The sequence below is a fragment of the Cornus florida genome, unplaced genomic scaffold (genome assembly GCF_030987335.1).
Source record: "Cornus florida cultivar Cherokee Brave unplaced genomic scaffold, ASM3098733v1 CherokeeBrave_3.0.0_Hap2_Chr11, whole genome shotgun sequence".
Lineage (NCBI taxonomy): Eukaryota > Viridiplantae > Streptophyta > Magnoliopsida > Cornales > Cornaceae > Cornus > Cornus florida.
Window position 1 is genome coordinate 116,101,711 of NW_026775581.1, and position 26,351 is coordinate 116,128,061.

Sequence of the window (26,351 nt, forward strand, 5' to 3'; positions counted from 1 at the left end):
GGCTCTTAACATGCACAGAGGATGCCGAAACAGGAATCGGTTCTTTTAAGGTTACAGCCAATAGAGTGAATTGTAATTACCCATAAAGCCATACGTGATTGCAGAATAACTATTACGAGACTGTTTCTCCGACTATAGCCTTGAGAAAGGCAATCCAAATACCAATTACTCAGCCTCAACTTCAAAGTTGAGAATGCCAACTTATGGTCTTTCGTGGGTAGGCATTCAGTGAAACTGCAAAAGTCTCAGAACTCGAATTTGCTGTGTTTGTACCGTCAACAATGATACTGAAGGGACCTAGTGAAATTGCAGAAACCTTTCAACCAAAATTTTGTTTGTACAGTATATTGAACAAAACACTTATTCTGCGTGCTGTGAACAATGTATGTTATTTACCAATCTCATCTGTAATCTGTTTAGTTGCAGAGTCCAAACTCCAAAGGCAATGTTATAACGTTCAACTTGGTCATGGTAACTAGTTTGGGAACCAGGAAAACTGAATCTTCCTACAAAAACGAGCTACATGTTTAACTGAGTCTTCATGCATGTTTGTACGATAACATTACCTGGTGGAAAGGTATTTGCTGCACCCACTTGGAAAAAGGGAGGAGATCACTGCTTCTGTACAAGGTATAAAGAAGCTGAAGCATTTTACTCTTTTTATCATTTCTGCAATAAGCTTAATGATTAGAGGGAAAAGACCAATGAACTACAAGCCCTAGAATTCTTTCGAAGTCCATATAAAAACCTCCATCCCTCTGGGTCAGAAACTGGCCACACTGAATAAATTTGATCTGTTTTCACACTTCAAAATGCGTTTCCATTTTCCCTTCAACTTCTCCCTGCATAATACAAATAGAAATAAGTGCTTGGATAACTTACAAGCCCCTCACAATCACCTGAAATTGATCTTGAATTTGTCTCATAAGGTAGAAGGATGCGTGTTTTCCAGCAGGAATATCAAGGAGTCTTCCTGAAAAGTCATCTAAGCCCCGAAATTCGACTGATGGTTACAGGTTGACAGGTGTTTTGTCCTCTGGTTTCGAATAAAACACGAGAGAAGAAAGCATACATAATTGCTAGTCCCGTGTTTTATGTTCTGTTTTTAAATGAAAATTCACCTATTATTTATCCAAATTGTTCAATTAGGATCATTTGAGCAAGCTTTCATGCAACCTTCAATCCTACTGATCCAAGGAAAGTAATTCAAATTCAGCATTTATTTTTCCTATTCTTATAAAATCTGCTACAAACCAGGTGGAGCATTAAGAGTAAATGTATTTCTACTCGGATACATCAACTTAGGGCAATACAAAAGGTTCCAGGTTACAGGATCAAATTGCACTAGAAATACAAATCTGCTACAGAATATGCATTGGTATTACAAATGAAAAGATCGTAATATTATTAACAAATTGACTCAAACCTGTGACTGTAACATGTCCGCTCCAGCTTCGTTTCTCTGATCGTTAAAACTGCAAGTCTCACTTTTATGAAGTTCCTGCTTCTGCTTCCATTGTTGCAGCTCAACTACGCCATGCAGAAGATAACTCCAAATCAACATCTTCTTCCCACCAAGTGGCATTCTACAAAATCATGTCATCATGCGTTGTTGATACAACAGATTAAAAGCAAGTAATTTTCAGAAATAATGTAATTGCACCTTTTTTAGGGTTAGTGATGCAATTTCATTTTAAATTGAAGAACACAACTTTTCGGTACAATTCAAATGAGAAATTGCTACGAGGTATTGTGATATAAAGAAGGCACACATATGAAAAGGTACTACTCAAAAAGAGTACAGACCTTGTAGCCTCTTCGAAGAAATTCAAGCGAGCTCCCTTGTTCCTCCTCAAGTCCCAGGACCCTCAACAATTCCTCCTTGGTCTGTGGAATATCAGATAATGTCTAAATTAAGACAAACATATTTGTCACACCAAGAAGTAAGCAAATCAGATGCAAATGGGATTGCAAGGTAATATGTATATTATTACTTCACCCAATGTGAAGCGAGTTGCACTCTCTGCTACGCAAGCATAAGAACCATCTGCTTGTTTCAACATAACCTGCCAAGGCCCTGTAGAAATGCTTGTAAGGTAAGGGGGCTTGAGATATAAATTATGACCAACTTTGTTCTGTTATTAGTTGCATATAGTAAGTACAAACTCTGGTTTTCTTGGGAAAGAAGAACCAAACACGGGCTACGAATCAGTAAAGCATCCGTACAAAAATACAATTTCCAATCACTATAAGTTTCTTTAAATGTCCCATGGAAGTGAATCACCCTATTGTATTTTAATTAGCATTTGAAATGAATACAATTTGGTTCTCATAGGAAATAGGATGATGCGATAAAATTTTAACCGTTAGGAAGCAACGGGAAATAAGAGTGACCGAAATGCTAACGTTGAAATGGATGTATAAAAAGAAATGATAAAATTAAAAAAGAACGCCTTTATAATAGGAGAAGCATCAATTGGAGATCAAATGAGAGGAAAAGAAAAAACAGAAAAAGGGAAAGGAAATAAAGATGGTATAGTGTGCACCAATGACTAATAGTGACACGGTCCATATTGAAAAGAATGCTTGGAAAAGGGAAAGACAAGAAAGAATAGATTAAGATAGTAAACAAAGCATGGTAGTATTTCTTTGACGACATAGATTAAAACATCAGCCGTCATGCAACATAAAGGCCTATACTTTATGTCCTCTGGTTGAAAGACTTGCACAACAAGATCTAAGCTATTGGGCCATTAGATCTGTCATCTAAGGTATTCTGATTTTTTGTAGGCTTTAAATTATTTTTTGCTTCATATGGCATAAATTTAAATGAATCACACATACAAAGGATCATTAGAAATCTGCAAACACTCTTTTGGTGAAGTGACAAAGACTCAAACTTAACAGTCTACAGATGAATTTGTGCTTTCAAATGCAATGGAAGATAAAAGGGAATAAATTTTGTCCCTATTCGCGCATGGCACAATCCTAAGAAACTGAATACTGGAACAACCAAGCCAAACGAGGATTCACCATTCACATGCTACATTCAAAAAGATTAATTTTGCAATCATATAGCCACCACTTCCACCATGTTTCTACCACCAGGAACTCTGGAAGTAGAGCACCAAAGATTACAACTGCTGTAGGTTAAACCAGAATGGTGGTGCATGTTGACCTGATCTTAATTAAAGATGCAGATAAAACTTCACAGGTAAAAATCTAAGGGTTAATTGCAAAATATTCCCCTCTACTATACAAGTTTTGACAAGTAGCCCCCTTGAACTAAAAGTACAGCATATCACCACCTTCAACTATCAAAAAATAAAAAATAAAAAATTGAAAGATACTCCCTCCAGAGGGGGTATCCTGCAATACTTTCAATAGTTGAGGGGGCCAAATTGCATTGCAGAGGGGCAACTTGCAAGGCTCGAACAGTACAAATATTTTATTTTATTTTTTTAATTAACCCAAAATCTACTAATCAAATACCCAATAATTATCAACGAATGATGTATGGCCTGTCAAATTTTATCATTAGAAAGGAAGCTTTTCTCCATCCACAGTTTGAGACTAGTTTTCCATGATGCAAAAACAGAATCGGCATTTGTTTTATATAAACTACCAAAATTGTTCTATCCTTCATTTTTTGCTATTGTTTTGTTCATTTTCCCCCTATATTGTTGTTTCATTGGATGTACCCACAATAAATAGACAATTTCAAGTCCATGTTCCATTTGATGCATAAAGTGAAGGCACTCAAAAGTGAGAGGCTTAGAATAGAACAGCCCAGACTTTCAACACAAGAAAATGTACTCCTTACCGGGATATTGGCGGAACAAAGCTCCACTGTAATTTACAATATATGGTGCCACTGCAACTGTCTTCCATATTAAGAAACATGTTATTTAAAACCAAACATGAAATAAAATAAAATAAATGAGTGAGCTAAGATGAGGTACCTTTGAATACTCCCTTATTCGAATATAGAACACTGGAATGAATTGAGAAAGAAAACGGTACTGTAAATCTTTGGTTGGAAATCCCAGAATGCCCAAGTCAGCACTGAAAAGTTCAATATTCTGTGAGTCAGAGAAAGTTAATTCAATGAAAACAAATTTAAATATCCAGGAAAAGTTAAGCAACCCATTTATATACCGCAATGTGTCAAGTTCCAAATTGAAAAGAAGGGTGGGGGTCGTCTTAGCAAAATTTTCCTGCACATTCCATACACAGTTATTTAAAATAAATAAAAAAATAATGACCGAACTTAGAGATATGCCAAGAAACAGAAGTCCAAACTACGAAAGTTGCTTGTAACAGTGACAAAGTTTCGTCAAACATGAAATTAACTAGTAGCCAACAAAAAGTCCTATAATGTTTTTTTTTTTTTTTTTCTTTTTTCCTGTATCTTCCATGCACAACTTCAATTAAGATTGTAGAACATGAAATTGTACACATGCATTCCTTCTAAAGCTTAAACTGAAAGTGAAGATGCCTTTAGAGCCTAAGCTTGCCTTTATAGACAAGTCTGCTCTGAAACAATAGGTGAATGTCTTAAACTGGATATGCACTTATCTAAACTTAATAGGCCAGTTCCAGGATGAGTTCTAAATCTATATAACCCCAAAAAAAAATAAAAAAAATTTGAAACATATGAATTCAAAATAATCATTGAGAACAGGGTTTAAATGGATACATCCTGAATCTTCTATTCAATCTATAATTTCTTGTGTGACAATGACCATATACTCAAATTTATTTAGTTGTTTATAGAAATTTTTTTAAAATAATTGATTGCAAAATCTGACATAGAGCAGTATTTGAGTATTTGACACCATTTTTTTGTGCACACATCAAGCAATATACCGAGTCAGCAATGGATCATATAAGAAAAGGCTGAGATCAATTTCAAATATCAAAATTTTAAAAACAAGGAAGAGAACATTCTAAAAGCAAAGACACCATACCACGTACTTCTCTATAACAGCAAGTTCACGGGTACTGCAATTTATAAAAATATAAAGTGATGGTGGAATGGTGGACTGCCAACGACCTGCATTTGAAAGAAATGGAACAGATGTTAAAGCTCAAAGCCAATACATATTAAAACTGTTAAAAAGACATCAAATGCCACAGGTATTCGTTAGAATTTTCTTGACTCAAACATATATAGGTGCCTAATTGGCGATTTTATTTATAGTGAAGAAAACAAGCTCATAAGTTTACACAAAGTGGCCTTTCTAAATATAAATATTATATTAATATTCAGTTAAAACAACCAAACGGTCTGTTGATCGTATTACAGAATTATTCAATTAAAAAAATAAATGCCATACAGGAAAGAGTTAAAAATATTCAATGGTATTTTTTTTTCCTAGTTGGTACTCACACACACTTGTCTCTTCTGAGACTTGAACCCCTAACCTCCCTTTGGGAAGTAAGAAGTTGATACCGCTAGGCGACTGGCCCGTTGGTAATATTCAATGGTATTTTACTGTAGTATATTTATAATACATGAATAAAAGCCATGAACTTTCCTAGTATTGATATACAGGAAAGCTCATGTGGATTACATCAGTTACTGTAAAAATCAAAACTGTTAATGGTGGCTCCACTTTCCAACTGTAAAAACATACTCTTATTAATTAAATGTGAAAAAAATAACATTTTTTTTTTTGAAAGCTAGAGTTATATATATATATATAGATATAGATATAGATATGTAGTTTGAATCATTTAGAAAAATGAAGGAGACCAAAATCAAAGAGAATGAACCTCAAAATGAGAGAACTTTTCTTCTTAGTTCTTACTTTTCCTTTTACCTAATTTTATTTTCAATAAGTTGCTCCCAACTCACTAGCAACAATCTGATTGTGATTATCAAGTCCCCCATGATTGAATAGTCATCAGTAATAGGTCAATAGTTAAGCAGCAAGGCTTCCCTCTTTTTTCCAATAGTAATTACTCCCAATGAGAAAGCCAAATCATTGTACTTCTTTATCTGTTTTACAAGTTAAAGAATGAAAACACCAACGGGCCTGATCGTAGAAACAGGTTATTTGTAAATATCCTTCTATTAGGACCCTTAACAACCATGAAACTATGCATGGAAACAAGAAAATTATTAGAACATGATATTTAACGTGTAGAGGATCCGCCTCCCTGTGAACATGACCCACAGCAACAACGATATGCTCCACCCATAAAATTAAGATATCCGAACCAACATTGTCTACCATGCTTGCATGTTTGAACATACAAATGACAAACACTTCCTTGCTTCCTCCTTCACATGCATGCACAAAAGCAAGCACAACGCAGCCAGGGAGAGAGACAGAGAGAGAGAGAGTTTTCACTTCGTAAACCCTGAATTTGCATCATGATTGATGAATACAAGAGCAATCCGAGTATATTAGCACTTTAAGCAGTTACTAAGAATAGGAAAACCATGCGGAGTTTCTTATAAAATTCAGAAAGCAGCAGTATTTGAATTTTGTAGAACCAACCTTCATTTTCATCGTCAAAATCAAAATCCAAGGTGTCTCTTATAGATTTGAAGAATGTGTTGACAGAATTACTGGGGACATCATCCAAGGAACCTATGGTGATGCCATCAATCTGAAAGACATAATCAGAGGTGAAAACCAGCTAACCCTTCAAATTTTTGATATTAAAGGTTTCCCACTTTATGAAAAGTTCACATTTGAGAATCAACGGATATAATGTGGGAATAACAACAACATGACATGGCTTCCACTCTAATTAATAAAATCAAGGAAATGAAGTTTAAGTCAACGCCAATATAAATTGCCTGTAGATTGGTAATATTTTCAAAATCAACAATATGTTCGCAACATTAGCGTGTGGAAATGACATTAATTTACATATATAGTTGTGGTGCATTCTCTAAACCCTAAATCTCACTCACCCCATCCCTAGCCACACCACACAGGCTGAATGTGTGGCTGAGTGAAGACAAAAAACTGTTACCAAAACGATGGGGTGGGTGAGATTGTAATACCACTAAGCCGACTTCAATACTACAACAGACAAAAGTAGATTGTAAGTCTATAGAGTAATTCAATTACCGAGTCAAGAGCTGCCTTGAAAAGTTCAGAGGCCCTACGCCTTTCTGGCTTATCAGGAAACACCTAAAATCAATATACCATGTTAAAACTCATTTCTTCTCTTCAAGTAAAGAGTACACCGATGTATATGAAAGAAATTGACTCTTCTTACAATGCAAGCTCTTGTTGCTTTCCTTTCTTGAAGCTTCCTAACAACAGCCAAGGCAAGTTGAATGTTGGCATCATTGAACTCATCTGAAGATCCCTTCATATATATAAGAATTTGAGAAAATCATGCATCTGGTTTAATATTAAATAATAATAATAATAATAATAGAAATGAATAGTTATGGCAGGAAATAAAGTGACATAACGGGAAATTACAAATAATAGAGATTGCAATAAATCATGAGCAGGGCAATTTGTGAAGAATCATACTTTCAGCCAACTAAATAATTTTAGAGTGAAGAGGGTACCTTATAAGAAGAAATGTTGGTAGGCAAAGGCCTGTTGACACAATCCAGTGAAAACGGAGAAAAACAAAAAGAACAAGGGCCAAAAAAATATTGTTAGGAGAGAAAATGGTAACTCTCTCAAAAGCCTGAATATTGAAATTAAAAAACATGAAAAAACATGGAAACAAATATGATATCATCAAAAGAAAACTTGGCTAGAAGCTTCCAGATAGGGATAATGATGCATCTAAAAATTTCACTTCAGTTTGAAGATTTTCCAATTCATCTTACTTTTACTCTGATCCCAAAACTTTATCCCATTGCATACGCATAAAAAGCTTGTAAATTATCCATCATTATCATAAATGAGCCATTTATTACTTTTGAATGATGCATATTATATTGTTTTCATATGTCCAAGTTCCTTTTGTATGGCAACACGAGGGCTTGAATAAAAGATATTACCTAGTTCTAGTTCCGCCACGGCAAGTCCAGAGGAGGAGGGACTTAAGAAGATTTAATCTTAGGTATCTCCCAAAGTGGTCGCTCTGAGGATCAACCTCGCACCACTGGCACCGATGCTCAAGCATATTGCATATGATTTTAGAAACTATTCCTAAAATACCCAACTACCCAGATAGCCAAATCTTAAGACATACATATTTTTCACCATAAGAAATGGGTTCAAACCATTAAAAGAACTTGAAAACCAATTGAACATAGAGCATTAGGAAAATGTAAATTATTCAACAATGGACCTTGATGCTAGAAGTTCCCATAAACACTTAAATTTTTAATTATATGCAAAAAGGACATAAAATAGAGGGTGGCCCATGGCATAACATTCGCTCCATTGTGATCTGAAGGTCATGGGTTCGAAACCGGAAACAACCTCTCCATGTGGAAGTAAGGCTGCGTACATCTGACCCCCAACCCCACAAAGGCGGGAGCCTCGCGCACTAGGATAGCCTCTTCTTCTTCTTCTTCTTTTTTTGGCAGAAAGGACATAAAATAAATAGCTGCTATCTTAATTCATCTTACATGCACAAGGTTATCAAAATTCCTGGCAAAGAAAAATGATTTATTTTCCAATCGAAAAAAAGAAAAAGAAAAAGAAAAAGACAATCAATAGCTGGAAGCCTGAAAAGGATATTGCCCTCAGTTTGTGTTGTAAATAAACACTAAGAATAAATTTAAAATTGGAACTGCCACAAGCCTCTCTTTTCCAACCATGGGAATCGCCTGCCATATAACGAATTTCAGGGCATATTGCCTGTCTAGCAATTTACTAAAAAGATGCGACTTTTATGGTAAGTAGTAACATCCCCATTAAGAATACTGATTCTGTAAAAATAATTTAGTTTTGCAAGCTACTCAATGAGAGGTAATCTGTAAATCCAGGTGCATTGCTAAAGTATGCATCCACACAGTACTGTTTTTAGTGATAATGGTGATATGACATCATTCCTAAGAGAACAACTGCCGCATTATGTTGTAATGGTTATGCAATCACACTCTAATAGTGATATGGCATTAATACGATATTATGCATGACAACATTATTTTGTTATAATGACATACTAAGACACTAATACGATACCACACTCTAATAGTGATATGCCATTAATACAATTTTATGCATGAAACAATATTTTATTTTAATGACATATTAAGACACTAAGTAGTATTATTGATATAAGTGACAGTGACAAATGACTATATTACAGTCTTGTGCAACTCTATGTTAATACATGATACTCTTGATGATTAGTGGCAGCATGAGTGATTTTATATTGATAGCAATACTATGTGTACTATGTGATCTTATGTCAATTATGATGGAACATGATTCAAAGCTTCAAGAAATTCCATGGGAATAGCAGTTTGACATAATATTAAGTGAACTACAATACTATGCAATTTCAAGATTACAATAATTTTATATTTTAAACGAATTATGATTCCATTAGAACAACGATTAATGAATTGAAAATGATATATGATTTCATGTGATTTAATGATATTAGCGATATTTCATGTTTTCTGAGCAAATTACAGTAGTGTGTGTTCTGATGATGATCACGATTCTATATACTTTATTTGGATAAATATTTCTATGTGATTTGACATTGAAAACAATGTCGTTACCTTCTTTTCAACTAGGAGCCATGAATGACAGAACAAGATCTACTAACAAGCTTAATTCCACTATTTTTATGGCTCGGCTTTAGCAGAATTTTGACAGTGTTGATATAGTAAATGAACCTATTTGAGGATTTACTGAAATTTTGATAGTTTCAGCAAGATTTAGTAATAGAAGTTCCAGAGTTCATGTCACTCCTTGAACCCGATCCCAAAATCATACAAAAGTCAACCCTTATATTTAAAAAAATTAATTTTAATTTCATACTCAATTAAATTATATGGATCATTTACAGTTTATATAGTTTTTTACATGGTTTTAGCAAAACAATACTAGTGATTTATGCCATGAAACATCAATAGGTTTAAAAGTAGGAAATTTGAGTGTGTGTTGGCATTACATGGAGATATAAAGATGTCAAAACTACCAAGGGTGGCAATGTTATGATTATGGACACTATAATATCAACATTTTCTGCTAATATTATATCATGCACGTGGTATAAGACAAGCAACAGAAAATAAATAATTAAGGGCATATAGATATGGGTATGATCTACATTATGGTGGCACAACAGGGGTTTATGCAATCATGTCCGTGGGGATGCAAACATGTCTGTATATGTCTATATATATATATAAATATTATATATATAATAACTCAAAATTAAAAACCCCATTTCGTATAAATCATCTACAAGTAAATGTGCTTCTAAAAAAAAACTCAGATTACCATCTTGAAGCTCTAATTATGTAATGGGCATTGCTTTAAATTCAATAGTTATTAAGAAAAATTATACATAACCCAGTTGCTAAGAACATAAAGAAAGAGTATTTAAGAGGGAAGAGAGTTACGGAAAATCAATTTCGAGACGGGTCTTTCCATCATCAAGAGCGTAAGCGAGAGAAATGGCAGCGTCTGTGACGAGAACCTCGTAGGATTTGGGCTTGTAAACTGAGATTCCGACCTTGGGATTGGACTCTGAGGTAGCTTCCTTCTTGCTGCAATGAACTTGGTTAGATTGGAATCTTGGGGAAGATTGATATGTTAATGAATTGGAGGATACGCGAGTTGGGAGGAGAGAGAGAGAAGGGAGAACCGGGTGGGAGTGAAAGAGAGAAGAGAGAGAAGATGTGTGAGAAAATGTAAAGGCCGTGCGCATGGCCATGTCTATCTGTGGTTTGGTCTGAACTCTGATGAGAGATTAGATGATACCGAATTCGAAGTGCCAAAAAAAAAAACACAAAAAATAAATAAAAAATAGATTTTTTTTTTTTTTTTTTTTTTTCAATAAGTAAGAATTTTATAAAAAACACTCAAAGGGGAGCGAACCAATGGAAATAAGATAAAAATCATAAAATTCAACTATGATTAAAAAATATATCTACCGGTTAAATGGATCGTGAAATGTCAAACTTAATCTTACTATTTAATATTAAATTAAAATCTATAATTATTATTTTAAAATTAAAAAAATATAACTTTCTAATAATATTATTTAAAGTTAGATGGGTTGTTATTGGATGATGAATTTTTTTCTTTACAACAATATTATTTAATGTTAGATAAGTTGTTATCTTATGATGATTATGATCAATTTTTCGTCCCTAATATTTTTTTTATAATTTTAAAATAATAATTATACCTTTTAATTTAATATTAAATAATAAGATCAAATTTAACATTTCATGGTTTTGGAGTAAATTGATAAGTTAGTTTAGAGAATTTTTTAATTCTATTGGATTTTATGCACGATTTTAAAAGTAGAGGTAGTTTTATGATTTTAATTCTAAAAAATACATCATATTTATAAAACGTTTTAAATAAGTTAAAGTCAATACTAATAATTTTAATTTTTTCAATTTTGCGAAATCATTAGTATCCTTCTCTTATTAAAATATTAATCCTACCCTTCGGTTCTAATTTTTAAAATGGTATCAGTTTATGTAATAATTAAAAAATATAACCCACTAATCTTTCTGAAATGATATTTTTTGCCTTTTGGAAAAGAAAAAAATAATAATTAGCCTATGTTACACCACCTACAAAGGCTACAATACAAAATGCAAAAGAAAATTAGTGACTATGTTTAGTAAAGGAAAACGTTTTCTTTTTTCTATGTCAGATCCTAAAAAGATAAAACAAAAATAAAAGATACATTTAATAATATGTTTTTTTTTTTTTTGTAATAGAAAACGTTTTCCATTTTCGTAAAGAAAGGAGGAAACATAAAAAAAGTGTTCGTTATGTTTTCGACACTGTTTAACAAAAATGTTTTCACTATTATTATTACATATACATGGTTTATTTTAAATAAGATGTATGTTTTTCATATTATATTCTAATGGTACATATTAAATACTAATAAAAATTATGTTTTTAATATATAATTATATTATATTATATATTAGTGTAAGTTATTTTTTACTTAACAAAAACATATTTTTATAATATAATGTATTATATAATAGTGTAAATTATTTTTGGGGACAAAAAAAAAAAAAGTATGATTTATTATATGTTTATTATAAAATTATTATGCAACACATATAATATATTATTATATACCACATCTACATAATATTGTATTAAATTATAGTTATATTATTTAATATTTTTTATTCATTATAATATAATATATGTTAAATATATTATATTTTTTATAATAAATGTATAGATGAGCATATGCACGCATTATATACATAATTGGTGTGAGTGTTTTTGTCCTAATATAACTTATTTTGTACTTATGTATTTGGTATTATTAGGATTTGTGATTTTAAAATGAATATAATGTTTTATTATCTTGTATTGGGTATTTTTATATTTGTGAAATAATTGAATTGCATATATATTTAAGGCTTTTTTGTACTAACGAAAAAAATTAAAATAAAAATAAAATAATTAAAAAAAAAATTATGTACATCTATAACAAATATGTATTATTAAACATTGTTATTATTTTTTGTTTTCAAAATTTTGATAACAACAAGTATTAATAAACGTCATTTTTACTTTTTATTGTCACTCAAGAAAACAAAATTATGTTTCTGTTTTCTTAAAACTGCAGAAACAAAAAATGAAAATGTTACTAAACGCACCCGCCATTAGGAAGTGTATTAGAAGCAAAAGACCTATTTTTTTTTTTATAAAAAACAAAACAAATAAAAAATAAAAAAATTGGAATGTAAGTTTAATAATTTGGTTATGTTTGGTAACCCTTTTTATTTATTATTGATCATTTAAGCTTAAACATAATTAGTGTTTATGTGTAATTATTGTTTATCGATAAACACATACATTGTTTGATAACGTAACTAAAAATAATAAAAAGAAAAACATATTTGTTAACCTTAAATTGTTTTTAAAAAATTCAACACCAGTTTTAAACAAATAATAAAAGTATTTATGAAGTGTCTAATTATAAGGTCACAACTTTAGCAAATGGGATGTTCGTAAAAAAAGCTATTGATCTTCAGTGGAATGTGGCCTTCTTGGTTATTTAACAATATTAACAAACAAGTTTTTCTTAAAAATCTGTTTATATAAACAATAAGTTATAAACATGAATAGTTACCAAATGGGCCAACTATTACAAAATCATAATATAAATATTACAATTCAAGATCAAATGATTTCTCAAGATAAATATTTTTTATTTTGTTTTGTCCGACAAACAGGAGACCATGTCTTACTAGTATGTTGGTTTTAATTAAAAAGGAAAGTGGCACCAGAGGGATTGAACTTGGGATCTTGATCTCAATATCTTAACACTTAGTCACTTTACCACGTGCTTCTATGCAATCTGTATGCGTCATTATATATTTATATTAGTTGTTACTATATAAGACAAGAATAAAAATAAATAAAATATAAATGTATGAAATAATATTATTAATATTTAATACTATTAAATTATTTTACAAACCTTTCAGGGGAACTGAACAAATTTACATTCTCTTAGTTTGAAATTCGAACATGAGAATAAACATAAGAATGGGGGGCAACTAATGATACGAATTTTTCAATGACTCTAGTGGACACAAAGCCACAAAGTCGGATAAGTTACAATTAATAAAGTGATGTGGATAAAGAGTAATTCTCTAATCAATATTGAACAAGTAAAAGGAAATTAATTTCCTTGTTAAATACTACAACCTACCATTTGGTAGTCAGCCAATTCAAAAGGTACAACAAAAATTCCTAATAGAGTCTGTTCATCTTCCTGGCATTGTATTAACTTGACCGTCGAAAATTCTTGGGCTGGTACCGCATCGGTGCATTTCCGATCACTTTTCTTCTTCTCTGCAGGTCACGACATTGTTCTAGGTCGTGATAGAATCATGCATCATCAGTTGGCGCCACCTACAATATTATTAAATATTGATTACATTTCTCTACAATTATTTTATTAACCTTTCAGGAACCGAACCAACTTACATTCTCTTAGTTTGAAATTTAAACATGAGCTTGTTAAATATTACAACCTACCCTATAAAAATGGTAGTCAGCTAATTCAAAAGGTACGACAAAAATCCCGAATAGAGTCCATTCATCTTCATAGTCTTGTACTAAGTTGACCATCGGGGTCGGTTCTGCACTAGTGCCTTTCGATCACTTTTCTTCTTCTCTGCAGGTTAAGACCATATTTGATCTCTGATTATGAGTTGTTGATTGATCAAACCAATGGGTGAGCTTGATGATGATGGAGAGAAGTTGAAGAAATCAGCGAGAACAAGAAGACCAAATCTGAGGCACGCCATTGAAGACCCACACAAAAGCTTCATCACTGTGTATGGATGCTTGAAAATAATCGAATACGGATATTGGGGCAATGTGATCATTTTTTAAAGTGTAAGAAGTTTTCTGAAACAGGTTAGAAGTTTATAATCAAAATTTGAAAGTAGTGGAATTTTTTAAAATTAGCCCTAGAAAATAATAATAATGATAAAAGAAAGATAACTCGTGCCAACAACCCATCTATATTGATAAAGGCATAAATGATAACTATTGTGATATTCATGAAAATTCAAGAAACTGATGAAGTCATTTCAGATTTTCGTAAAGATTTGCGTTCAAAATTGTAACTTTACTAATTAAAGATAAAATCTAAACTAATTATATGAATCTAAAGATTGAAAACCTCATTACAGTAGGGTAGACGAACCATACACCTTTCAAAAAAAAAAAAAAAAAAAAATCAATCAAAAATCATCATCAAAACTTGTCTGCCTTATTAGTCAAATAAAAAATCAATAAAACAAGATAACCAATACCATCTTGATAAGATTTTAACCTGAATATTGTATGGTTGAAAAATCATCATCAAAACTTTCATGTACAATTTTGATCTAGTTAATTGTAAAAATTACCGCTCGTATAATATTACTAACATTAATTTCATCGGAAAAAAAAAAAAAGAAGATAAAATTGAAGCCAAAAAAACATATCATCCTGAGAGTCAAAACCAATCTATATATATATAATTTTTTATAAAAAATTTATAATACTAGGTGTTACGGGGTAGGAAGAACAAATCCTAATCTTGAATCTGTATATTAAACTTGGGCTTGGATTAAGATTAATCCAGAAACTTATTAAGTAGAGAGTACAACAAATAAATAAATAAATCTAAACGTGTATGAATATAGTATATAGTGAAATGGAATCGATGAATTCAATATAGAATATATTTTCAAAATATAAAATTTACTCCTAAGTATATACCACGCACGTACCTTGACGATGGATGGAGCATGATACATTTAATTAATGGAGAATGTCTATCACTAGAAGCAAGGACCCTTGCCAAATTGATCATATAAAGTGTGTGTGTGTGTGTGTATATATATATAAATGTATCAATTGGCTGGCAAAGGTTCTTGCTTCTAACGGCAGGCATTCTCCATATATGGCAATGGCTTCGATCTTCAGCACACAATACGTCTACGGAGTACGGTCCACCCCAACCCAATAAGTGTGTGTTAGGGTTTGTAAACATACCTAATGTGTACAATACATGGTGTATTTATAAGAGAGGATTAGGAATAAGTGAGTGCTATACAAGTAATATACAAGATAACTGAATAGATGAGTACTAAACCTAAAAAACAAAAAATCCCTAGCTAACAATATATATCAATAGCTTACATTTTACAACTCAACATAACCCTTAATTGTGTACTTATAACAAACAGTTTGTCACTTTCAAAAGCTTCGTATGCGATTTTTTCTAAAGGATAACATATTTTTGTGAACCTTCAAGTGTCATATGTTAAAATAACATATTTAACAAACAGCATTACTTGTGATTTAAGACAAAAAATAAAAAATAAAAAATAAAAAATAAAAAATATGAATAACATATATATAAACATGTTCTTCAAACTCCTACAATCACACGCATGATTTACAAAAATGTAAGTGTCATGTAATTAAGACCATAAGATTTAGTTAATTAATTATTAATAATTCAAAAAAATCGTAGGAATTTTAATGGATGCAAGTGCCTTCAGTTGGAGTCTTTGAAACTATCACAGAATAATCGTCAGTCCTACAGACTTAGGTCAACAGCCTTTCTTTTTACGCTGGTGATGCATCAACTCTGAATACCTTCCTATATTAATTAAATTGGAATAGTAAATTAAAATAGAAATAAAAAACCATTCTTAACAAATTAAAAAAATACATAATGATTTGCAATTAGTTCTTAATTTTTTTTTTACCAATTAGTTCTTAATTGTTCAACTCTCATATGCACAACTAATTGTACGAGACTACCTTCACATAATTTGTCTAAACAGAATTTGTCTTTCGTTTATAGCATCTTTCAAGCAAGTAATAATAATAATAATAATAAATCCCCATTACACTAACCAGTCAACCAATTAGAGAAGACAATATAGACGCTTGAAAATAATTTGCATTGAAGACTCTTAAATGAAAAAAATTAGTTTCAAAAATCCACAAAAGCTTAAATAAAAATTTCCCACATTCCCCAATTATATTTCTAGTTAACTATAAAAATTATTACTCCGTATAATACTAACAACATCACATAATCATTAATTTCATCGGAACAGAAAAAAAGAAGAAGATAAAATTGAAGCGAAATTAAGAAACATGCACAATAATATATATACACACTATACAGCATCCACCATTAGAGAGAGAACAGAACGTACGTACCGGCCACATGGAATCAAACAATGAATCTGATCGAGTTTGATACAATTAATTAATGGAGAATGTGTATCATGAGAAGCGTGGATCATTGGCATCCTTCCCAAATTGATCATAAAAGTATATATGTATCCATTGCCTCCATGTCAATGATGCATGCTTCTCACCAGGAGCGGAGTAAGGATTTTAATTCAGAAGGGACGCAGTGTAAAAAAAAAAAATTATAATTTAAATAAAAAGAACAAAAATAAAATAAAATTACATACTATATACATTATTCTAGAGTACAAAAAGAAAATGTTAGGAAGCAGAGGGCAAAAAAAAATTAATAAGAAAAAGAAAAAGGGAAGAAAAATGAGAAATTTGAAGGAAAAAAAAAAATAGAGTTTGAGTAAAGAAGAAAAATTTAACTTTTTTTTAAAGAAAATCAAAGGAATAGAGCAAAATAAAAAAGAAAGAAAAATTTAGAAGACAATTTTAAAATTTTAAAATTTTAGGGAGGGCATTATATAATAAAAAATTTCTTATAAATGTATAAATTAAAACAAAAATTACTATACTAACGTATTTTATAGTGGGTGGGGCTAGGCCAGGCCAGGAGGGGAATGTGCCCCCTCTTGGCACACTGGCTCCACCCCTGCTTCTCATGGCAGCCATTCTTCATGGCAATGGCGTCGCTTCTTCCATCAACACACCATACATCTAGACTTAATTGGGCTTCAAAGAATTTGATTCATTCTAGTTTGGAGCTCTGTCGAAAATGGTACGCTGCTCGCCGGTGCCGAAGTTGCAAGTAACATGGTCCCCAAAGTGGGCTCGTCGTCATCGGAGTTTCAAGCCGATGAATGAGCTTGAAGCAAGGGCGGAGGCACGGCCCCTTCGACCAAAAAAAAAAAGGGTAAAGTACAACCACACCCCTTGAGGTTTGACAAAAGGACATTTAGATGACACTTACCTCTTTTTTGGACAAAGACACCCCCCGAAGGTTCAAAAATGGACAAAATCACCCCTTTACATGAGAAATTGACCAAATTATCCTTTAACCATTTATGAGACTTTTTTAACTTTACCATTTAATAAATTGGACCAATTTACCCTCATGAATAATTTATGCATAAAAAAAAAAGTAACAAAAAAAAAACTTTGTATTGTTTTTTTTTTTTTTTTTTTTACTTTATAAATGTTCCAATTTCTTAAAAATATAGACGTCTAAAATGATTTTTTGATCCAATATATATATTTCAAATAAATTATATTTTGTTATTACTTCTTTTCTTTTTCTTTTTTATTTTTAAAATTAAGATGTTTAATTCTTTCATCTAAAAAAATTAAACCAATCTCTTTTCCTTAAAAATAAAAAATATAGTACCAGTATAACTTCATGCATCTTAAATTATATATCAAATATTATGCATTTTTCAACATTAAAAAAAAAAAAAAACATGCATAAAGTTATACTGGTACCTATTTTCTTTTATATTGGGAAATGCATAATATTTGATATATAATTTAAAATGTATAAAGTAATACTGGTACCATATTTTTTATTTTTAAGGAAAAGAGATTGGTTTAATTTTTTTAGATGAAAGAATTAAGCATTTTAATTTAAAAATAAAAAAGAAAAAGAAAAGAAGTAATAACAAAATATAATTTATTTGAAATATATGTATTGAATCAAAAAATCATTTTAGACGTTTACATTTTTAAGAAGTTAGGACATTAAAAAAAAAAAAAAAAAAAGTGAACAATGTAAAGTTTTTTTTTTATGCATAAATTATTCATGAGGGTAGATTGGTCCAATTTATTAAATTGTAAAGTTAAAAAAGTCTCCTAAACGGTTAAAGGGTAATTTGGTCAATTTTTCATGTAACGGGGTGTTTTTGTCCATTTCGAACCTTCAGGGGGTATTTTTGTCCAAAAAACAGGTAAGTTTCCTCTGAATGTCCTTTTGCCAAATCTTAAGGGGTGTGGCTGTACTTTACCCAAAAAAAAAAATTTAAATGCTTATTACCATATGGCCCAACACAACTAATTATTTATAAGTTAATAGTTAGCCCACCCAAATAAATTTTTTTATTGGGCCTTTAAGCAACTTTAAACCCAATGCTAATATGTAACATGTTTTTAAAGCCCAAGTCCAATAGCAGAATAATAATATAGTGTGTGTGTGTGTGTTCACATGCACTAAACTTCATTTTTATCTTACCGAAAAAGTGACACAATAGTAAAGATTACAAACTTACAAATCTCCAACTGTCTCTCTTTACCTTCATTCGTGTCAATATAAAAGAGATAAATAATATATACGTTTAACTCTTTCTCCTATTCTCCTCTCACTATTTTTCTTAATTAAAAAATCACCAAAGGAGTAAATGTTAACATATCGGTTATATATAAATCGTTTATTGTATTTATTTGTTATTATGTATATATTCAATATAAATAATGTATGTATATCAGTAAATAAGAGTATTGAAAATGAAAAATTAAAAAAAAAATAGGTTTTGATTTTAAGTATTCTAATTGGTTTGCAATCAATAATGTCTTCAGTGAAATGGGTTCATCCTAATTTTGTAGCTTGAATCAATTAAGATTCGATTGGTCTATTTGAGATTTGTTGTAATTTCAAATTAAGCCTTAATTAGTTTATTTATATATATATTTTTAAATTAATGGATTCATGTTGAGTTTATTTAATTTATGGTTTATAATATTTTAAGCCATAATTAGTTTAGATTCACATGGTTCTCTAATTTATTTTTTCATTGTGTTTTCTAAAAAAAAAAAATAGTCTTTTTAAAATTATTTTTGTACATATCTATGTCATATTTGACTTAGATATGGACAAATAGATTTTTGCATACATCTACTAATCAATATAGTTTTGGCTTAAAGTTCGGTCCCCCTCCCTTGGGATCCTGGTCGGGTTTTGTTGTCCATGAGAACAAGACTTTGAGCCTTTGCACCCTCCTCTCTGCTAAGCCCTAACATTCTTGTCCGAAAAAATGGAAAGAAAAAGAATATCCTGCGTATACCAATAATTGTGACATTACGCAGTTGTAGAGCCGAAGGACCGAGTTAGAGCCTTCGCACCGCCCCCTCCCCACTAAGCCCTAACATTCGTGGCATGAATATATATATCTATCTTGTGTAGACCCAATAATTGTGACATTACAAAGTTGTAAAGCCGATGGACTTAGCTATGAGCCTGTGCTGATTTATTATCATGCCAAGAAGCCCAATCTAAACTGATGACCCAAATGATATGCATGGGTACAAAGTGGGACACTCCTCGTAGTTTAGCTGATAAGACCAATTGAGGCCCAGAGTTTATTATATGCTAATTAGAGAAATAATTAGTATTATCTTTTTAGGCTTTGTTTGGGTAAACATGAGTGAAAAGAAAAGAATGTAATTAGTTTGGTTAGATAGAATCACCTAGAAAAAAAAATGAAATAGAAAATTTTGAAACTTTTCAGGAGTTTGATTAGATAGAAAAGAAAAAATTCTGAAAAATTAAAATTCTCGTAACCTTTTATTTTCCTCAAAACATTTCCTGGGGAAATTTTATTTTCACATGAAAGCAACATCTTTTTAGTTTGTGTTCTTATTTTACCTAACAACTTCATTGTTTTATTTTACACAACAACTTTCTCGTTTTTTTTTTTACTAAATTTCAAAGAATTGCAGTCAAACAATAACTTTTTAATTGATAGGGTTTTAATTAACTTGACTTGCATTTTTAGTTACTTTCCATCATAAATGAATGAAATAAATAGTACTATACAAGATCTAAATTAATTGAAAACTCCATCATTTTTTTATATACATACTGCTAATTAATTTATTATTATTTTACCATTTTTATAAAATAAGGACAATAATTAATTTATTATTATTTTACCATTTTTATAAAATAAGGACAATTTAGGTATCTAAACTATAACATGATATTTTCCTACAATTTTCTTGGATAAATTTTCATCTTAACCAAATACATACTAGAAAATCAAATTTCTTTTCATTTATTTACTTTTCTTTTCATTTTCCCTTTCCTTTATTTTCTTACTATTTCCATCTAACGTTAGTGATGAGAGAAAAAGAAAGAAAAGATAGGAATAACATCTATTCATGGTTGGATAATTATGAAGAAAAAGAAAGGAAATGACAACATTCTTGCTTGGAAAAAAGTAAGATAGAAAGGAAAAGAAAAGAATTATTTTAACTAATTTACAATCATACCCTTATCCTCTTTTTTTTCCTCCCCTCTATGACAAACTATTTTAAAGTTATTTTCTGTATTATGAAAGTTTCACTTAAGACGTTATCATTTCTCTCCAAATCTTTCCACTTTTAGTGGATATATAGCAAATGAGAGATTTGTACTGTCAATAGAACAACTTACTGCATACAATTGAAGAACCAGATGCAACCTGAAAGAAAAACAAATTGTCTTCTAAGCGGGAACTAAGGGCATGTTAAAAATCTGGATTGCACTTTTAGCAGCTTCAACATCAATATCAACTAACTTTCCTGTCTTGGATGAAATGATGGTGCATTTCTTCTCTTCTGAATTGGGAACAAACAGTTTCCCCTTCTCTTCAGAAGAAAACAATGCGATGCTGCACGAAAGTAGCACATGAAACAGAAATCAGACCTTATACCTCTTATATTTACTAGACGGTACATTGCATGCTGTTGAAGTTTCTGTTACTCGCAGATTGATAGGTGGTTTTGGCTAGGAGCTAATTAAGCACGCAAATATATTACTAAACTGTGTTTTGATTGGAGTGTTTTTAGCTTTCTTTGACATGGTGACAGATGAAACTTACCTGGGCTTTTCGCGTGCATGTGCAAGCTGAATAGCTGCAGTGTTTGTAGCTATTACCCCGATTGAGTCATTGATAAGAGCAGCAAGCTGAAGCAGATAAACAATATAATGAGTGTAAATGCCGCCTTTTGGATTTGACAATTCATGTTGTAAGATCGATATATATGGGACCATTCTTGTAGAGAAGAACACATATTATGGAATAGGATGCCAACAAATATGTAAATACAGTGATTCAGTGCATTTTTATAAAGATGTAAATATCGGGTTACACCATATAGATACACCATGCACATGTACATCAAAACTCATGACATTACAATTCAGATCATTAATGTAAATCCTCTGTTAGATAAGGTATTCTTAACATTTGACCATATTAAGTTTTTCTTTAGCATTAGCATATAGATATAAATAATTTGAATGGAGAAAGCCGTACCTGTCCTGGGGTAGTAATGAACACAATATTGGCATCATCTCCAACAACATCCTCTACATTTTCCCTTTCTTTCTCGTGTGGAATGACAAAGAGTGGTCGCACTCCCCTGGTGTATGATAAAGTTAGAACCGGGTTACATCTCAATATCCATCTAATTAGTTCCTATCAGTCACCTTTCAGGAGGGGCCATGTCAAAGATCAACCTGATCATTTGACCTGCATGGTTTGTGTCATAAAACATTGATTTTTACTGGTTTCCATAACTACGTTGATTTCTTAATCAGCATTATTCATTTAGATTGGCAGCAATTGTATGCAATTTTTCACAGACAAGCAAGATGAAAGAAACACTTCTCAAAGATTTTAAAAGCTTTTAGATCTTTTATTTGATTTTTTCTTCCCAGCCAAGAAGTAAGTTGGACAACTATGTGCTTCATGGTTGTGATGAATCCGAGCCACAGGCTCGATCCCATTACTCAGTGGAGCTGACAGGATATGGACGTCATTAGGGAATACATAGTTCAGATAATTGACAAAAGAACATTTTACAAGCTTATGCAAGTCTTCATTGGTCAGTTGCATTACTGCAGGATACTTGAGGCATAGATCAAGTTTTAAGCGGACACACAAGTGAACTAATGGGTAATCAAATCAAAAGAACATATGAAATAGATTATTTTCCTAGTTATTTATTAATTATTATTTATGTATTAACAAGATCATTTTTCCTCTGTTTCCAGTTAAAGCCAATATAAACTGTACTTCGTAAACTAATCATATAAAGCCTAATCTATTAACCAGTCAATCAAGAGGCTAAATAACATAAGCATTCCAAAAATTACTCATGCATTTATTAAATGTTCTGTAAGAAGAAACTTTGATAGTTTGATATTATTTCATACCTTATTGCCTTAGCTATTTCAGCCCACAGTTGGATGGGTAGCAAACTATCACTATCCCCCCTGGACTGCATAGAAGCTTTCGAATCTGATTGTATCCCATGAATGACAATATATTTCCCTTTCTCTGCACCAGCTTTCTTATATTTTGCCTCTACAACCTCCTTCACCTTCCTTGAGATTGAAACTTTCAACGGCGGCAAAGGTTGCCTCGGCACATTGCGAGCTGGTCTCCCTAACCAATCAATCATTTGATGGTACCTAAATAATATCAAAAACCCATGAAGAATCACGTTGGGTGAAACTGTCAAACAAACAGAAAAATAACACCAAACTTCCATCTATCTATTTATGTTAAAGCTTATACAGTATCTTAATAGAATGCAAACTGCTTCTTGAAGAATGATCACCTACATAAAAAATTATTTGCATGGAAAAGGGCATGTATAATAATGAGTATTTTTTATCTTTGCACCAGAAGGTTGTCTAGATTTGAACAAATGTGGGATTAAATAATTCCGATCTGTTGTTTCTTCAACTCACATGTTATATCCACCTTCAGAGAGATTCATACTATCTGGTGTAAATGTTTCTGATAGAAGTAATCCGGCTCCTGCAGCATTTACATTTGGGTATATGTAGCTAACTCTGTCTCGGGCTGTAGACATAAACAAGAATGCTGCATGGCCTAGCCCTGCTAGTTTGGTTGATAAGATCATATCATAGTACCTACTCTGCAAGTGAGCACAAGGCAACATGCATTACATACCGTCCCAAATATCCAGGCCCTTTTTAGAAAAATATATATATAAGTAGTTAACAATTGCTCATCGTGATTTTCAATCCATTTGAACTCTATGTTCATCTTTAAATTGTTGTTTTTGTAAGTAAATTAATTAAGAAGAGGAACTTGTCAAATGACTCATAACTTTTTTAACTAGCAGGGAAAAATAAGTAATAAAAGCAATGCCACTGCCCATGAAAATGCCTCGTCTCAAAAATCACAAATGACTAGGTGTGAAGTGTTACTTTTCTGTATCAAGTTAAATTAAAATGACCATAGTCATCTTCTCAATTATTTTTAGAAGGTGCCTTCCTACTTAAAATTTGTAATTTTAGAGAAGAAATGTGCACATGGAAAATAGAGAGCAAAATTTCAGCTGAAATAAATTAAATTTATCGCTCTTTTACCTCTATTGTGTTTTGCACCTAAGATGTTATATGCACAGGTGACAAAACATGCCCCTTATGCGCCAACGGCCTCTAGAGGTGAAGCAAGATAATTTGATTTGTCAACTAAAATATAAAAGCAAATGTGAAAATCAATCATGACATATATTATTAATAACTATTACATGAATTATGGGTCATTATTTAATGCAATGGTAAAACTTGAGGTTGAGCTTACAAGCATGAGAATGCAGGTTCAAGTTTCAAAGCAGTCACTTTACAAAGAAATAATGTTCAAAGGTTAGGTTTGTCTCTGGTCTTTTCCTCCCAGCACCCACAATGAATGACCTTTAGTTCCTTCTTGAATTATGCACGAAACTTTATTTATTTCTAAAAAATCATTATACACCAAGTAATTCAAATTATAATACAATAAGTGTTATATGAGATATACCAAATGTTTCCATGACACATAAAACATCAAGTGTTTCTCCACATCTGATTAATTAATATATAAGAACCAAATTCATGTTCTTCACATATTGTTTGACAGAACAAAATGAAAAATGAAATACCCACCAACCTTAAGAATTCCAACCATGTCAGTATACTCCATCGGCTCGGGAAAGTCTTCATCTGGATCATAAGCATCAGCCCACCTCACATTTTTATTCAACTCATAAGTCTGCTTCCCTCTTGGTGATGCCAACACATCCACTTGAACACCAGGGTACCTATCTTTAATCAACTGAATTGCTGGAAAAAACAGCAAGTTCTCATAGACACCGCCGGAAACCACACAACAACACCGTCTAACATCACCTCTGATCTTCAATCCCAATGAAGCAACCTCTACATTGAATCCCATTGGGAATTTCAAGAACCCATATGGGTTATTTGGATTATCTGGCGGCCTCGGATCTTCTTCTTGCTTACCATCAGCATACATTGAACCATACTCCATTTCGGGGTCATCACCGTCGTCAAAAGGGTCAAGCCAGGGGTTTTTCTTTTTTGCATTTGCTCGAGTACTGTTTGATAATTTGCCGCAAAGAGGATGCTGCTGATTTGATGGGTGGTAGTTCAAGAAAGAGACATTGGTGAAGTGGGTTAAAGGGATTGAAGGTGGGTTTGTGAGAAAAAGTGAGATGGATTTGGGTAGGAGAGAAGTCGTAGACATTTTTTCAAGAATATGGTGTATGTATATCTATCAATCTAGTCCCATGTTGTTGGTGAAGTTTTTTCGAAATGTCATATGGTTGTGAAGTTGGAGGACAGACGTTGGGTTTTGAATGTGTGGAAGATGGTTGGATAAGCGGGTCCCGCACTCAATTATCAAGTAGTTTCAGGGAGGGTTATTTTTAGGGTAATTTTGGAAGGAACAAAAATATTAACTTTCGCAAAGAAAACCTCTTCCAAATATATACAAAAATAAATAAATAAATAAATAAAAACTTCCATCTCATTGAGCGAGCCACAGTAACTGTTATCAACTTAGCATTATTCAGTTATATGAAGCAAGCAAAGTATATTGGAGTATTATCAAAAGCCTCATCTCTCTCTCTCTCTCTCTCTATATATATATATATATATGAAGCTTTTGATAAATTTTTCATATACTTTGATTAAATCATGTAAATGAATAATGACAAGTTACTAACACTCCATATCTGAATAATGACAAGTTACTAACGCTCCATATCTCTCTCTATATATATAAAAATATATGAAAAATTTAATCAAAGTATATGAAAAATTTATCAAAAGCTTCATATATATATATATATAGAGAGAGAGAGAGAGAGAGAGAGAGAGTTAACAACATAGCATTATTGAGTTACATGAAGCCATCAAAAGTATCTGAGAGTTTAATTTACCAAAAGTTAAAATAAACTATCATAATAAATAAAAAAAATGTTGTTGAAAGTTAAATTCTTGTAAGAAATAAATGGAAAATAAAAATTATAGATGAAAAGATAATATTTATTTATTTACCGAAAAAAAAGATAATATTTATTTATATAATAATTATTAATTATGACGGATTCGGAACTTTGTGGGTTTTAAACTCTTTTTACTAACTCGATTAGGATGATTCCAAACCCATCCCAATAGGAGTAGAATGGGGCATAATCACAACGGAACAGATTAAATTGCTGAAT

At 31.6% G+C, this 26,351-nt stretch overlaps 2 protein-coding genes across 2 annotated transcripts; both read right to left on the reverse strand.

Moving 5' to 3' along the window:
- Positions 1 to 1,202: 1,202 nt before the first annotated feature.
- LOC132283687 (protein LPA3) lies at positions 1,203 to 10,884 on the reverse strand. Its single transcript, XM_059785685.1, has 12 exons — positions 10,523 to 10,884; positions 7,547 to 7,577; positions 7,243 to 7,335; positions 7,092 to 7,154; positions 6,510 to 6,621; positions 4,971 to 5,056; positions 4,159 to 4,217; positions 3,963 to 4,065; positions 3,824 to 3,884; positions 1,995 to 2,077; positions 1,807 to 1,887; positions 1,203 to 1,586 (listed from the first exon to the last, which is right to left on the reverse strand). The coding sequence occupies exons 1-12, from the start codon at positions 10,834 to 10,836 to the stop codon at positions 1,527 to 1,529; spliced, it is 1,146 nt and encodes a 381-aa protein (XP_059641668.1). The 5' UTR covers positions 10,837 to 10,884; the 3' UTR covers positions 1,203 to 1,526.
- A 10,164-nt stretch (positions 10,885 to 21,048) lies between these two features.
- Positions 21,049 to 25,457, reverse strand: LOC132282682 (photosynthetic NDH subunit of subcomplex B 1, chloroplastic). The gene is made up of 6 exons (XM_059784433.1): positions 24,773 to 25,457; positions 23,563 to 23,753; positions 23,023 to 23,280; positions 22,121 to 22,226; positions 21,683 to 21,768; positions 21,049 to 21,472 (listed from the first exon to the last, which is right to left on the reverse strand). Exons 1-6 carry the CDS (start codon positions 25,367 to 25,369, stop codon positions 21,307 to 21,309), a joined length of 1,404 nt encoding a protein of 467 aa, XP_059640416.1. The 5' UTR covers positions 25,370 to 25,457; the 3' UTR covers positions 21,049 to 21,306.
- Between the last annotated feature and the right edge of the window lie 894 nt (positions 25,458 to 26,351).